Raw genomic sequence first — 16,782 nt, forward strand, 5'->3', positions numbered from 1 at the left:
ATTTTAATGCCCAAGTACTCCAAAGATTCACCATCCTTTACCACTGTAAAATTCCCCTCGAAACTAGATGTATCAATATTCATAGGGAGTAGCACCGACTTTCCCCAGTTAATTTGGAGCCCTGCCACCGCTCCAAACCCCGAAACTAAATCTATTACTTTATGGACGGACCGCTCCCCACCCCTCAGGAACAGCAAAATATCGTCTGCATACAAAAGCAGTTTTTCATTAGAGCCCTCCAGACCAAATCCCTCTATCTCTTCAGACTGTCTCACCTTAATTGCCAATGGCTCAATATAAAAAGCATATAACAGGGGTGAGAGAGGGCATCCCTGCCGGGTTCCCCTAGATAGATCAAACCACTCAGTCGTAGCATCGTTATACAGGACCCGTGCCCTTGGCTGAGTATAGAGTAGCATTATCCATCCAACGAAGTCCCCTCCCAACTCAAATGCTCCTAAAACCCTCCAAAGGAACTCCCACTCCACCATGTCAAAGGCCTTCATGGCATCCAGGGACATGATGGAGTGGGGGCCCCCCTCCCCCAGCTGAATATTGGCAAAAACCCTGGCTAAGTTATCAAATATAAGTCTGCCGGGTATAAACCCCGTCTGTTGCTCCCTAATAAGGATCGGAGCAACCTTAGCTAAGCGTATCGCCAGGACCTTCGCCAAGATCTTATAATCAGTATTAAGCAGCGATATTGGTCTGAAAGACTCTATTCTATTAGGCTCTTTATTCTTTTTTTCAATTAAAATAATTCCAGCCTCCCTCATGGAGCTGGGGAGCAATCCATCCAAACAGGATTCATTAAACGTATAGGACAGTGCCGGGAGGAGAATATCTGCAAACTCCTGATATATCTTAAAAGGGAGACCATCCGTCCCAGGGGCGGATTGTCCAGAGCAAGCATTTACTGCCTGTTTTAGATCGCCCACAGAGATCGGCTTATTCAACTCCGATCTCAGTGAGGGATCCAATTTCGGAAATGAAATTTGCTGCAAAAAGCTGTCCACCTCTTCAGGTGTTATCCTACTATTAGAAGCGTAGAGGTTACTATAGAAATTATAAATGATAGATTGAACTCTATCCCTATCCCCTGTTAATTCCCCTTGCCTATCATATAAACGTGATATAAAGGTTTTATTCTCCTGCGGGGAGATATTACGTGCTAGCCATCTACCCGGTCTACCCGATTCCAAGAACTGAGTTTGGCCTCTAAAAAAGTTTTTTTGCTGAGCTTTCTCCCTCAGGAAATTGGAATACTCTCCTTGAGCTTTTTCAAGCTCTACACCTAACTGCCTCGAGGGGTCTCTGCTAAACTGCTCTTCAACTTCCAAAACCTTTCCCTGTAACTTATCCTCTTTTTCCCTAAAGATCTTTTTACAATTTTTAACTTCCCGAAACAAGAGTCCCCTCAGGAACGCCTTCATGGAGTCCCAAACTATTTGAGGCTTAGCGGAGCCCTGATTAATCTCCCAGAAAATTTTTAGCTCCCTTTTTATCTGTTCCTTATTATCAATTATATTCAGCCAATGGGGATTGAACCTAAATGGTTTCCTGGGACCCAATTGCATCCAGGGGCCATTCAGGACCAAGACCATAGGTGAATGATCTGAAATGGACCTAGCTTCATACCCCAGTCTGTGTACCCAGTTAAATAACAACTGATTGCAGAAAGCAAGGTCTATGCGGGAGATAGACTTGTGGGAGCTACTAAAACAAGAGAACACCCCTTTTTCCCCATATAATTCCCTCCATATATCCAACCACCCTACTTCTTCCACCATTTTAGCCAAAAGGGTACGTTGTCCAACCTTCTGAGGCTTTCCTCTTCTATCATGGAGGGGGTCCATCACACAGTTAAAGTCCCCACAAATAACCAATGGCAGGGAACCCCTTCCGTCCACAAACTCAGTTAACTGAATCAGAACATGTAGGGAAAAAGGAGGAGGGATATAGAGACACGCCAGAATCATTTCCACATTAAACAACTTGCAATGCAAAAAGATATATCTTCCCTTACTATCTATCTTTTTACTTATAACACTGAACACAATACTTTTGTGTATATAGATAGATACTCCAGACGAATAGCTGGAAAAGGTGGAGTGGAACTCCATGGCTGCCCATCTTCGCCGAAGTTTATACAGGTTCTCTCGAGTACAATGGGTTTCGAGTAAACAAACTATGGCAGGTAAATGCAGATTGATCCTATCAAATATAGCGCATCTCTTAGATCCCTCCCCCATCCCCCTCACATTCCAACAATAAATTTTACAACTCGTCATATTCTAAAGAAGGAGAGAAAAAAAAAAAAAAACCCTCCCTCCCTCATCTGCCATCCCTCTCCACCCCCCCTCCCAATACCCTTGTCCCTCCCCCACCCAACCCCCCAACCCCCTAACTGTCTCTCCGCGCTCCTTAGAGCCAGAGGGACTCTTCCCATTCCGTATACCAACTCCCCACTCCCCCCCCCCTCTCCTCCCGCTCTCCACCCTCCTCACAAGGATATACATAAAATGGCAATTATAGTACAGAATCAATAGCCCTCATTGTCTAGCCATTTAAGGGCATCACTAGGATTAGAAAAAAAATGAGTGACATCCTTATGGATAATTCTGAGTTTAGCCGGAAAAATTAAGGAAAAAGAAATGTTCGCCTGATGGAGTCTTTTTTTTATATCCCGGAATGAAAGTCTCTTCTTCTGAGTGGCCCTAGAAAAGTCTAGAAAAAAGGAGACCTTCACCCCATTATAGGTTATTTGTTCCCGTCTGGCCAACTTAAGTAATACATCTCTGTCACCAGAACAAATGGTTTTAAAGATCATTGTCCTAGGAGGGCTACCAGGTGGTAAAGGCCTAAACGGCACTCTATGCGCTCTCTCCAACGCAAAAAACCGTGAAAAAGCGTCTCTGCCAAATGTCTCTTCCAGCCAGGTTGTACAGAATTTAATAGGGTCGCTCCCCTCCGCCCCCTCAGGGAGGCCAATTACTCTAACATTTGACCTTCTAGAGCGGTCCTCCATTTCATTAATCCTGTCTTGAGAAGTCATCAACTGCTGCGACATATCTTGGACTTTTTTCTGTAAATCCCCAACCCCTTTCTCCAAGGGGGAAATAGCTTTCTCACAGTCCACGACCTTCTCTTTTATTTTAATCATGTCCCCTCTAATAAGACCAATATCAGATGAGAGGGCCCCAACTGTTAAAGATAAATCCGACACCGCTTTATTACAAGTTCTTATTTCATCAAAGATTTTATCAAGCGTAATTTTAGGCGCCTCATTTCCCGGCTCCAGTGACCCCTGGGGCTCCTCCCCCTCCTCTTGCAGGACGTCAAACCTTGACCCTGTCTTGGTAGCCTTTTCAGCCAATGGGGAGGCAAGCGGATGATTGCGGGTTTTCCCACCTCCAACTGGGGAGTTCAGAAATTTATCCATTTTAGGGGAGACATTGCTCCCTATTTTTTTTTGCGCCGGTTTAGGGGCCATTATAACTAGACAGATCACTTTCCCAGCAGTTCTATCTAGGAGACAGAAGGGAGGAGCAGTTGAAATAATAAGAGCACGAAAAGAGGTGCTCAAGCACCAGACTAGCATAAAATATTATTCACAAAATACCTGAGAAAGCCGAGGGGAGCAGGGAGGTACCACTCTTGGTCAAGAAAATCCAACACCACAGTAAGCCAGGCTTGCAAACAGAGTGACATTCAACAAGTCCCCTACAGCCTGATAGATAAAACAAGGAAGATAAGCTTCTCCCCATACAACAGTCCGGCTCATAGCTGGAATCGCTCAGGCCCACAGCTGGAGCTCACTCCCAGAGAGAACACAGTCCAGATCAGGCAAAAATAAAGCAGTTCATTCAAAAGAGCTAACTCTGGAAGTCATACATCCCAGCAAGCAAGCCCCCGCCGGAGCCCCAGGGGGAAGGGCAGGGCGCGCTCACACCACGCCGAGCCCCCCTCCCCCCGGCACCCCAGCCGGAGACTACCCCCACCACCACAGGATAGAGGGACATAGCTCAAGTATCCATTCCTATGCCGTGGTCGGCTAGAACAACACTGTACTCACAGAGTCCCGGGTAGGAGAGAGCGTGACCGAAGAAAAGCGCCTCCAGAGTGAGAACAGAACACGCAGCCGGACCAGGGGACCTTCATACTCCTGTGAACGGTCACGTGCTCCTGGCTGTCCTGCATAGCGCCTGTCCGGCTGCGCTGGTTAATGCCTCCTATCAGTGCAAAATGACGGTCCAACTCCGAATGGCACGGCAATTTTTCTTTACTTTGCTCTGTTTCCCATCTCCTGGTGCCGGCATCCATCTCTTATCCACACGTTCTTTTTCCGCCTTCCCCCTTCTTCCACCTTCAGTCCGGCTTCAATTAGGGCAGACCAGCCGAGGGGGCCTTCACATATTCGGCCAGGCTAATCCAGAGAAGCACATAGCGAGGCGGGCAGAGTCCGGAGGAGCGGGGGAGGAGCAAGGGGCCGTGCGTCCTACCTCATGACGCACCGGAACCCTCCACCCTGGGTGGGAACTTTTGAATGTGCACACAGAATGGAGTAATATCCCTACAATCCCACCATCCCATAAGCATGCCTGTTGCGCTCTCCAACACTGACTAGAAACTGAGGAAAATCTTAAATAGTCTATATGGAGCGTAAGATCAGTTTATGGTGGATGTTAAGTGGTCAATACATCTGAAAATGCCTTCTACAATCAGAAAAATTATTTGTAATGGAACATCAAAGAATGAACAGGCCAGACTCCCGTTTAGCTTGAAAAGGTAGGCGTTGGTTTGAGGACATCAAGAGAAGTTCCTTGTACCCACAAGAAGCCACCTTTTTGAGTTAGGTTATTTAAAAACAAAGGTTTTCATACAGGGTTGGAGTGGTCTGCCAAGGCCAATCCAGAGACGGAATGAAATTTCGTATTTGTAAATATTTATAAAGATCCCTGCTGGAGATGTCATAATGCTTAAAGAGAATCTGTATGGGACACCACCCAAAACCGCCGATACTTTTTTGTGGTCTTCACCATGCCATGTCCATCCCTGAGGTTAGCCTTTGTCCTGGGGCTGGTATTATACTTAGAAGCAAGTTTTATTCCTGCGGCAAGGCAGGAAGTCAATGGGGCCTAGGACATCTGCCTTAGGTCACCAGTGCCTTTCTCCCTGCCTCCATCCAACCCAGGGGTGTGCCAATAAAGAAGAGAGTTGCGCCAGGCCTAGGGCGTAGAGGTTGTAGGCCCGTTCCATTGACTCACTGCCATACCAATTTTGCTTTTAATCATAATACCGGCCCCAGGAGGAAGAGCGACCCAGGACATATGCAAAGTTAAAATTCTCTCTAGAAGGATTCTCTTCTGTAGACAGCTGTTTCAGGGTTATTGCCCCTCATAAGCACAGATCGGGGTGTTGACCTATTATTGAAGAACTAAAAGGATAGAAATAGTGTAGATATGTGGAGACTATGTATTGGTGGGAGATTGTGCAATATCGATCTTAAAAAAAAAATATTCACCCTATGTGTTTGTCTTCCCCCCCCTTTTTTTCGTGTACTAATAAATATTCCTTGGTGTTATCTGGAATGTTCTTGTGAGGTGCAGTCTGTGTACATGCTTTTTTTCTGTTCTTTTTAACTGGAGGAGTGTCCTAATCTGCTGTGCCTGTATACAGACTTGTTCTTTTTGACAAACCAACTATAGGTGCTATTTATTAAAGGGGTTGTCCAGAAAAAAATATTTTTCTTTCTGATCAACTGATACCAGAAAGTTATATAGATTTGTGGTTTACTTCTTTTAAAAAATCTCAAGTCTTCCCATACTTATTAGCTGCTTTATGTCCTGCAGGAAGTGGTGTTTTATTTTTAGTCTGACACAGTGCTCTCTGCTGACATCTCTGGCCAAGACAGGAACTCTGTCTCGTTATTCTATGAATCCCCATAGAAAACCTCTCCTGCTCTGGATAGTTCCTGTCACGGCCAGAGATGTCAGCAGAGAGCCCTGCGTCAGACTAAAAAATAAAGCAACATTTCCTGCATGACATACAGTAGCTAATAACTATAGGAAGACTTGAGATTTTTTAATAGAAGTATATTACAAATCTATATATATTTCTGACACCAGTTGATTTGAAAGAAAAAGATTTTCGCTGGACAACCCCTTTAATATGATGGATGAAATGAGCCATTACACCTTTTTGAGAATTTATCGAAGATGTCATGTCATGATGTCATGCCAAAAGAAAACTTCCAAAATTGCATCAGTGCGGTAGTCTATTTCACTGTGGTGCTTTTCAGGACATATGGCCAGCAACCCTCTGGTTACTGTTAGGATTTAAAGATTTCAAGACTCTTTATTATACCGATGGAAGGACGACTTTAATTAAGATTTGAAGTTTAAATTGAAACTCAATTACATTAATTAGCAAACCTGAGTTCTCCTATTCCCCACTTTACATGACTGGTATTAATAGTGAAGACATCCCCACTGGTTATACTGGTATCATAGCTGCCCACTTTGACTTGTTGGAGTTTTCCTTCGGGGCTCAGCTGCCAGTTCACTATATCGTACACAGCAGGTGGATCTCCGTTGGTGGAAGAGTTGTCTACCATTGGACATGTTCAGACGTAACTTCTTCATGTAATGCAACAACTGTGTAGAAATGATATAACATTGGTCATCTTCATGTAGCTGCCGAAGTACACTCAGGCCTTAAAGAGTACCAGAAGTCTTAAAAAAAAAAAATTATTTTCCTATCATAAAATCGCTTAGGGTTCATTGATCACACACTTTTTTTTTCAGTTTCTGTTCCAAAGATATGTGGGTTTATAATTTCTCTGACAATTCAGTTAACAGTCAGAGGGGTGTGAACTTAGTTTTAATAGAGAGAATATTAGGTGATGATTGTGATAATACAGTCAAGGGGTATGTATTAGGCATATACTCCAGATTGGAGCGGGCGGATCCAGCGGGAGTAACGCCCTGAAAACTGGGATATAGCCTATGGCTATGGCTGTATCTCAGTTTTCCAGGCGGTCCTCCCACTGGATCCGCCCACTCCACAGAGCGGGCAGACAGCGGGAATCATTACCGAGGGTTCGGGTTCGTACGAACCCGAACCGAACTCGGTTCGGACCATCCCTAGTTAAAAGTATTGTTAAATTATAAAACCACATATCTTAGGAATAGAAGGGCATATCAAGAATCTGTAAAAAGGTATATAATCAGAGAACCCTAAGCTATTTTATAAAAGTATTATCTCATTTTGTGACGTCTGACTACAGGTATCCTTTGAAAAGAAATAAAAATAAATTGCAGCTAGGGTCCATGAGAGGCCTTTAACTTTTTTCAGCAGAGGTCAGAATACAATGTTAAAAGTGATTACCACTGGAGGGATGAGATTTGAGCCCTGGATATAATTTATGCTAGGGGGGATGAGATGTGAGCCCTGAAAGTGATTACTGCTGGGTGGGATGATATATGGGCCTTGAAGGGGATAACTTCTTGAGGTACTAGGGTCGGTTCACATTGAGGGATTCTCGCAGATAAACTCCGCGTAATTCCGCCGGCTGTACGCGCTCACAGACGCGCGCCTTTCTATGGGCCGGCTGGTGCATTCTGCTGAAGGAATTGACATGTCATTGTCAACGGATGCTCAAGGAATGAGATATGAGCCCTGAATGTAATTACTGTTGGGGGGATGACATATGAACCTTGAATGGGATTACTTCTGGGACTATGAGGTGTGAGCCCTGAATGTGATTACTGCTGTGGTCATGTGATGTCATCCTGTCCCCTTCACTCTTGAGTTCTGAGCATGACCTGCAGCTAATAGATTTTAAAAACTTTGCCATAAACCTTACACTAACCTGCCAAGGCTTAAAGTTCTCGATATCAGCACATGTTCCATTGGGGAATGGTCCATCTCCCTTCTTGCATTTAGCCAAATCACTCAGAGCTTTTGCTATTGCATGGACAGCTAGATAGACACTGTATGTTACCCGTAGACTTGAGACGTCATTGTAACTGTTGCGAATTCCCTCAAGACTTTCTTGACCCGTACATTCTTTAATTGAAAAGGTTGAAAGGTTGGATGTCTGGTCTAGAAATTTGCAGCCAAAAACTTGTTCCCAGAATATTTTTATGTATTGGTTTCCCACGACCATGGATGGATTGAGCCTGTTAAGGAAATCTCCAAATCCCGGCATGCTTCCACCGTGGAAGGCAAAACCAATTGTTCCAAGAAGTCTTGAATATTTGTTTACTGACAAGAAAGTTGAGATAGACCAAGCCTCACTGGCAATCCATACTTTTCTTGTGACATTCTGCCTTAGCATTTCATCTAGTACCAAGCCTAAATCAAAATCAGTAGAGAAGATGACCACTGCTTTGACCGTTGAGTCTTTAACCACACGAGCAATATGAGAGGCATTCCTATCTTGCCAGCTGGAGATTAGGGTCTCTGTGAAAGACACACAGGCTCCAGCTTTTAGTATATCCCTCTTGACCGATTGGATACCTTGCAGCCCATAATCATTATCGATGGCCACCAGACCGATCCAGGTCCATCCAAAGTGCAACACCAGCTGTGCTAGACCCCTAGACTGGAAGGCATCACTGGGGACTGTTCTAAAGAATGATCGGAACTGGATACAGTTACTGAGGAGCGAACTTGTGGCATAAAAACTAATCTGTTGGAAATTCCAAGAATACTATTGAGTGAGAATTATAATTTAGTAACACTGAATATCCTCCATTTACATAATGTGCAACACAGAAACATCCTAGACAAATCAGAAGATCAGTTTGTCTTTCCCGGACAACCCTTTCTCAGAATGAAGCTGCCTATCTGTTCAAATGGATGGGTTTCTTACGCAGCAAAACATAAACCAGTTAGCTGTTATGGGTACGGTATCTGCCACCATTCCCTTGGAGTGCCCTCTATTGGGTACAACTTAGCCTCAGTTTCTTTTTATATAAACCACACCTCCTTATCATATAAGGTACAAAAGTCAGTAAAAATGGCAAGAATGTTGTGACTTCAATTAATTTGGGTAATATAACACATGCTGTTTGTATGGTAGAGCAAGCTTTTCATAAATGTATCATGGCTTGCAGAAGGTACTGAAAATGGGCAGGTAAGTTAAGGCTACGAATGCTCTCCTGGACTCACTTGGTCAGTGGCATTACAACCAACTGGAATGCCACCTTGCATTATATATGTGATGACTATATAGTTGGCCATGACCTTAAAATTGATCCTCAAGTCATCTGTCAAGCAAAAGTTTAAACAACACCATTAAAAGTAGGACTGTATTCAAAGGAAAACTGAACTCTTCTTTCTACTAAAACCACACACAGGACTGATCTAATATCTTTGGCTTCATTGATCCGTCAGATACTGTATTTGTCAAATAAATCTGTGTGAATGATAGGGCCCTTAGAGGTAGAATAACATAGAGGTAGAATAGCCAAAACATAGCCCAAGTTTATTTGGAGTTCCATAGGATAGGATTGGAAGAGTTGTATAAATGACACATTGTCGTTGAGAAGTATAAGCAGTTCCAGAACTTGCATTAAGCCTAGAACATCGGCCACTGATATAAAAGTCCAGGTTATTCAAGAAAGAGGGAAGGAGGGAGCCCTGATCTCCCCCATAGCCTCTGTAACTGCCTACTTGCCACAAGCAACAACTGGGCAACAAACTCTACACTGGATATGGTGCACAGCAAAGATGAAGGATGAACAACACAGAAAACAGAGAGTAAGCAGATAAACTAAATGGGTCAAACCAAGAGGACAGTGAGGCACAAAAACATCAGGCAAGAGAGTAGTCAGAAGTACAAGGAAAGATCAGAGAAACCATAAGTAAAATATACAGAGACTAACACAGTTAGTGCAGTTATTGTTCTAAAAAACAACTTTTAAACTTGCAGCCCTGTGACAAACGGCTGTGGCCTAGAGTATCCGTGCCCTAACCTTGCACCGCCACTCTGTCCCTCCTCCCCGCCCTCTAATCATTAGGAATGCCACTTTTTCCTATTCCTCTACAGTGAACATTGCCCAGGTGTCTTAACGATCCAGCCCATGTGCCGTCCTTACAAAGCTGATGAATAGGAAAATACCTGCCAGGAGCATTCCTAATGATGAAGAGGGCAGGGAGTAGGGACAGAGAGCTGGTACAAGTCTAATGCACACACACTCTAGGCCATGGCCGTTTGGCACAGGGCTGCAAGTTTAAAAGTTGGTTTTTAGGACAATAACTGCATCACCTGCCGAACGGACCCCAGCACAGATCTTGGATTAAAAGCAGCTATTCGAAGGTACAAGCGGTTTGGGGGGGTCAGATTGTGGGTACAGAATAACTTTAAAGCTAAACAGGAAAATGAGCGCTGAAAAAATTAATTTCCATCAGTAAATAGACAAACTTTATTTTAAACTTTTTGGATAATTGGGGCTGAAATGTGTTTCTCTGATTAAACCTACATTGTTTAAAAGCGAGCAAATAAAAAAAAAGAAAATTTGGATCTACAAAATAGAGAATTGTACTAGATTTTCAAGTGAAACAAAATTTTTTCATAGAACAAAAAGAGTTGATATGGAAAAAACATAATTTTAGTTGAGAAATGCCAATTATTTATTACATGACCTAAAATTAAAGTTTTATACAAAACAAAACTGAAAGTCAAGAAAATTTCTAATTATTAATTACTTAGATTTTTCTGTTTCGCCATCAGCTTCTCTCTTGAGTTCATGCCGGGTCTAAATACAACAATGAAACATTTTGGAAGGAACATGCAAATAACCAGACCCCAGGTTGATGATTGGATAGCAAAGATCTCCATGGCCACCATATATTTTCCTCGGGAACTGAGGGATGCGGGAATGTAGGACATCCAGACACTCAGGAAGGCCAGCATGCTGAAGGTGATGAACTTGGCCTCATTGAAGCTGTCTGGAAGTCTCCTGGCCAAGAAAGCCACAATGAAGCTGATGGAGGCCAGAAGACCAAGGTAGCCAAGCATAGACCAAAAAGCCAAAGGTGACCCTTCATTACACTGAATAATCAGTACTCCCGAATTAATTTCCGACTTGACTTCTAGAAAGGGTGGAGAGAGTGTCAGCCACATAATACAGAGAAAGGTCTGAATGATGATACATGAGATGACTATGAGATATGATACGCGGGGTCTAGTCCATTTCCTTAGTTGACTACCAGGCCTGGTGGCCTTAAAAGCTATGACTACCATAATGGTTTTTGCCAAGATGCAGGAGACACAAAGTGCAAATACAATACCAAAAGTCACTTGTCTTAAAAGACAGATCTCATACTGGGGATAACCAATAAAGACTAAAGAGCAGAGAAAACAGAGCGATAATGACAACAGGAGAAGACAACTTAAGGAGTAGTTATTAGCCCGAACAATTGGGGTTGTTTTATAGCGAATAAATAGGCCAAAGATCGCCACTGGAACCAATGATGAGGAGATTCCAGTAGCCATTAAGGTGGTCCCTAGAGGATCTTCATGTGAAAGGAATTCTTGGGTCTTCGGAATACAATGATCTTGGGTTGGATTTGGCCACATATCCCATTGGCATTTTGTACATTGTAGAGAATCTAAAAAAAAAAAGTTCAGAAACATGGTGGTAAATAGGCAGACATGGTTATTTCAGAAAGAACTTTTCAAGCTCTATATAATGCCATAAGCTGCAGATGTTATTGGATAAAATAAATGGCCCCTTTGTAGTAGCTTAAAGATCTTTTTCTTCTCCATGTAGGAGTCCATAAGGCAGAGTTGATTAGCTAATGTGCACAGCTAGGAAGGTCTCCTAATTTCCCTCTCTTTCCCGGATTTCCTTGATGTACAAGGCTTGGCTCCAAATCCCGTACTACAGATCACACAGATCACTGTGCGTGCACTTTAATTTGCATATAGTGCTCAGCATTGGAAGCTGAGCCCTGTACATTAATGAAAGAAAGCCAGTAATGGGGGGCATACTTTGCTATGGTACTTCAGTAGCTTGTCACTGCCTAACAAACAGGGGAAAAAAAGACTAAAAGAGCAGAACATTTTGTGGACTTTTTTTTCCCTACCTGTGTGGTTGGCTATCTCTCCGGAAGGACATGGGATGCATTGGACACAACATAAAGGTTGACCTTCTTTGGCTGCTTTCCTGAAGCCTGGTGGACAACTGGGGCTACAAACTGAAACAGGGACCTGGGAAGGAATATTTTCTCATAATTTGCAATAAGGAAAATCATCCGCCAATCTTCTATTCTTAAAATTATACACTATGTTAACCAGTAATGGGATCTTCCTGCTCTGGATCATCACACTATTCATCTTCTTACATGGAATGGTGTCATAATGTTCCCTGTACTATGTATAAATACTTTCATACACGCTAGGTTGCTCTACACATAGGTAGTTCTTATTTATATAGTGGACGTAACAAGTTATTACGTCTATTTGAGAAGATGTGAAGATCCCGAAGAGGCAAACAGAAAAAAAGACTGAATTGTTTTTGTGAGGAACTTCATGACATATCGCAAGGACCTTTATGGTCATTTTTCCATACCATGGTTGATAAAGTAGTATCAACTGTCTCACTATGGGTCAATAATATTTGTCTCCTCATTCTACTGGTCAGAACAACTTGGCACATTCTAAAGATACTGTATACATACATGTACATTATTGGAGGAAGCATTGAGGTAAAGTTGCCTATACACATTCAATAACTGTTGGTGAAGCATAACTTTCCTTCCCATAATGTTTATGTGTTCCCTATGGAGAGGGGAGGGACAAGTTGGTGGTTTGTCTTTTCAAGAACAAATGGGTTTTGCAGTGAAAATCCATCACACCTGATCCATATCTCCTTCAACATCATCTGTCGGTGGACACTCGGGAGGCCTCCATACACTTACAGATGGACAACCTTAGTATAAAGTATATCGGGACCTCAAAATTTAAAGGTTACATTGAAACTCAAAGAATACTGTGGACTATATTAATATACTAAATAGATTTTGTATAATGGAAAGTTGACCAGTAAGCTCCCTAGAATTAGCCCATAAAGAAAAATATTTTTGTAAAAAATTGTCTAAAAAAATGTCTAACACAGGTGCATGGCTTATTACAATAATCATTGGATATTAGAGAATGGCAAAGTCCAAAGCAAAGGTCCATACAACTTCACCTTGTGGTGTCCTGTTCCCCATTGTATGTGGCTGTTATTAATAATGAATGAATCCCCACTGGTTATACTGGTATCATAGCTGCCCACTTTGACTTGTTGGAGTTGACCTTCAGGGCTCAGCTGCCAATTCACTATATCGTACACAGCAGGTGGATCTCCGTTTTTATCAAAAAACAGTTGTCTACCATTGGACATGTTCAGATGTAACTTTTTTATGTAGTACAACAGCTGTGAGGAAATGATATAAAATTGGTCATCTTCATGTAGCTACAGAAGTACATTTAGACCATAATTCATCTGGATTAAACTCTGCTTTCTTCCTAAAAAATTTATTTGTATATCTGGGAATTATATGAACAGCCTTTCTGAGAGGCCTACACTTTTTATGGAACGCCCATAAATATCAATAGAAATAACTCAAATTGCGTAAGACAGCCATTTCGACTGTAACTCAATCTATAAAACCCATTGGGCTTAGCAAGATTTAAGATCTAAATTTTGTACAAAATCTATTTCTAATTAGGACAAATATGGCATATTCACGGGCTACAGGATGACCCGCTTAAGGATGTGCTGCACAATAGGGACCAGGTTCTGTGACAGCAGTGGAGGAGCAAGGAAAGTTAGTATGTGTGTGTGTGTGTGTGTGTGTGTGTGTGTGTGTGTGGTGGGTATCTGAACCACCTGAATATTTAAAAAATATATATATATACCCTCAAGAATACAAGAGTACCCTAACATGTTAATTTTTTTAAAATATATAGTATATATTATAATATATAGAGAAAAATGCTATCTATGTACATAAAAAGATGCACCTACATAAATGCAGGGTATAGGCAGTCCAGCTCCCCGCACCTGCATGCAATCTCTCCTCACCAGGTGCACAGAGGTGTGGGCTTCACCAGCTCAGAACAACAGGAAGAAAAATTCCAGCACCAGGAAAGTCCATATTGAATTCTTTATTGTAACAACCGTATAAAACAATAAAACCTGACAGTAGCTTGGCAATAGCTGATGCGTTTCGATCTATACAGATCATGCTACGATTAAGATCTGTATAGATCGAAACGCGTCAGCTATTGCCAAGCTACTGTCAGGTTTTATTGTTTTATACGGTTGTTACAATAAGGAATTCGTTATGGACTTTCCTGGTGCTGGAATTTTTCCTCCTACATAAATGCAGATTATACACATTAAACCAACACACTACAAATAAAAACACCTACTTAAAAAAAAAAAAAGCTGCATACAGTGGCAGAGGAGTTTCCCAGATTGTCCACCGCAACGCTTGCTCTGTATCGTGAAAGTTCTTACACTGAGCTCACACTAACCTGCCAAGGCTTAAAGTTCTCGATATCAGCACATGTTCCATTGGGGAAGGGTCCATCTCCCTTATTGCATTTACCCAAATCACTCAGAGCTTTTGCTACTGCATGAACTGCTAGATAGACGTTGTACGTTGACCTCAGGCTGGACACATCATTAAAATTGTTCTGGATGTTCTTAAGACTTTCTTGGCTGGTGCATTCTTTTATGGACGAGTTTGATGGGGCTTCAGGAGATGTCTGATTTTGAAATTTACAGTCGAAAACCTGTTCCCAAAATATTTTTATGTACTGGTTTCCCACAACCATCGATGGATTGATCTTGTTAAGGAAATCTCCAAACCCAGGCATGCTTCCTCTAGGTAGTGTAAAACCGATTGTTCCGAGAAGAAGTTTTGAATATTTGTTGACTGATAAGAAAGATGATGTCGACCAAGCTTCCGTGGCAATCAATACTTTTCCTGTGATGTTCTGCCTTAACATTTCATTCAATACATAGCTTAGGTCGATATCAGGAGAAAAGAAGACCACCACTGTGGCTGTTGAGTCTTTAACCACCTGAGCAATATGTGGGGCATTTAAATCTTCCTGACTGGTGACTATGGTCTCTGAGAAGGCCACACAGGCTCCAGCTTTCAGTATATCCCTCTTGACTATTTGGATACCTTGTTGACCATAGTCGTCGTCAATGGCCACCAGACCAATCCAGGTCCATCCAAAGTGCAATACCAGCTGTGCTAGACCCTGAGACTGGAAGGCATCACTAGGGACTGTTCTAAAGAATGATCGGAACTGGATACGGTTACTGAGGAGAGAACTTGTTGAAAAGTGACTAATCTGTTGGAAAATGTAAGAATATTATTGAGAGAGAACTAGGATTCACATACACTAGATCCTGCACAGTCATTTTACAATTCTCCAATATAAAAAAGTGAACATCACAAAGAAGTCAGAAGATGGCATCACTGGTGAGCCATGCATCCACGTCTGCCTGATACGAAGGTGCATAGAGATATTTGGATCTATTCAAAGCATACTTGTCATAAAGTCCGCTGACTCGACTGGTGGTCAATCCCACTCTTCAGCTGAAATCTCGTGTATAAATGGATAGCAACACACTGTGATTGTAATATGCACGACCCCCATTGTAATCCAATTGTTGTCGTATCCTTGGATGCCCAAACTTTCAGGTGTGGAGTGGAATCTGCCACTGATCGTGCCAGCGGTCTTCTTGACAGGTATGATTTATCTCATCAGAAAGACCTCTATGAAAACTTCAAGCCAGGATATTTTCAAAACAATATTTCATATATTGAAGGGACTCACCTAGGTAACCCAGCCAATTCTCTGTACAGGGTGGGCCCTGCTTATCTAGCACAGGAAAACACACCACATTATCTTATCAGGTAAGGTACCTGACACATTTTCCCTGGAGCGTCCTCTACTGGGGGTAGCTACCATGCACTGATTCAGAAAATAAATGACCATTAGAGATCAGCAAAATTACAGTAAGTCCTGGTTCAAAAAATCCCCAAACCATTTCAGGGTTCTGCCCTTTATTATGTTTTATTTGGCATTTTCAGCAGACTACTGCTGTGTAGGTTTCTTTTCGCTGGTTTTCTCTCTCCCTGCACCCCCCCTACTATATTCCTCCTCATTTCTCCCCTCTACATAGGCTTGTAACTACTGTAGCTTAGGCATAAGACTACAAGTCATACCCAGTAAACAAAAGTTATTGCTAAGTGAATTACAATTTAGTAGGAAATGAGGGAGAGGGAAGATGCTTGATAACAGAAAAAATTAAGAATTTTTGTCTGATAAGATATATAACAAAGTTTGTTATATTCACTTGTACTACTGATCTCTGCAAAGTTTGCTACAATGAATGTGCTTATTTAAATATAAAATGGAAAGACAACCATCCAAGGGGCAGGTAGTGTATTGGATGCCCCAGCACTTACTTGCGGATACCTGTACAGCCCCAGTATATGAGCCAGTGAAATAGAGTAAGAAGATGCAGAATGTCCGATTATTGCAGCCAACCGGTTGCCCTGGTTACATCGATAGTTGGGCAAAGATTTTCCATGTCCACTTAACATCTGGAGAGTTTCTGACACTGATTTCTGAAGGGCTGTACAAGAGTCAAAGAGATGGAATCCTAGGGTGATGTTTGGCAAAAAATCTGGAGTTTTATTAATTTCTTCCACAGTGAAATACACGGCTTGGGCACGCTGGTAGGTATCTAACAT

At 42.3% G+C, this 16,782-nt stretch overlaps 1 protein-coding gene across 1 annotated transcript; it reads right to left on the reverse strand.

Annotated features, from left to right (window-relative positions):
- Positions 1-6,506: 6,506 nt before the first annotated feature.
- Positions 6,507-16,782, reverse strand: LOC138784486 (vomeronasal type-2 receptor 1-like). The gene is made up of 8 exons (XM_069960070.1): positions 16,495-16,782; positions 14,540-15,370; positions 13,206-13,472; positions 12,100-12,223; positions 10,717-11,622; positions 9,178-9,275; positions 7,874-8,695; positions 6,507-6,656 (listed from the first exon to the last, which is right to left on the reverse strand). The coding sequence occupies exons 1-8, from the start codon at positions 16,780-16,782 to the stop codon at positions 6,507-6,509; spliced, it is 3,486 nt and encodes a 1,161-aa protein (XP_069816171.1).

This window comes from Dendropsophus ebraccatus, chromosome 1, assembly GCF_027789765.1.
Source record: "Dendropsophus ebraccatus isolate aDenEbr1 chromosome 1, aDenEbr1.pat, whole genome shotgun sequence".
NCBI lineage: Eukaryota > Metazoa > Chordata > Amphibia > Anura > Hylidae > Dendropsophus > Dendropsophus ebraccatus.

Coding starts and splice junctions, on each gene's coding strand:
- LOC138784486 (XM_069960070.1), bottom strand. CDS start 16,782: ATGTTAGATACCTACCAGCGTGCCCAAGCCGTGTATTTCACTGTGGAA. Junction 12,224..13,205: donor GGGGAACAGGACACCACAAG/GTGAAGTTGTAT, acceptor ATTCCTTCCCAG/GTCCCTGTTTCAGTTTGTAG. Junction 9,276..10,716: donor GGCGAAACAGAAAAATCTAA/GTAATTAATAAT, acceptor TTTGCTTGACAG/ATGACTTGAGGATCAATTTT.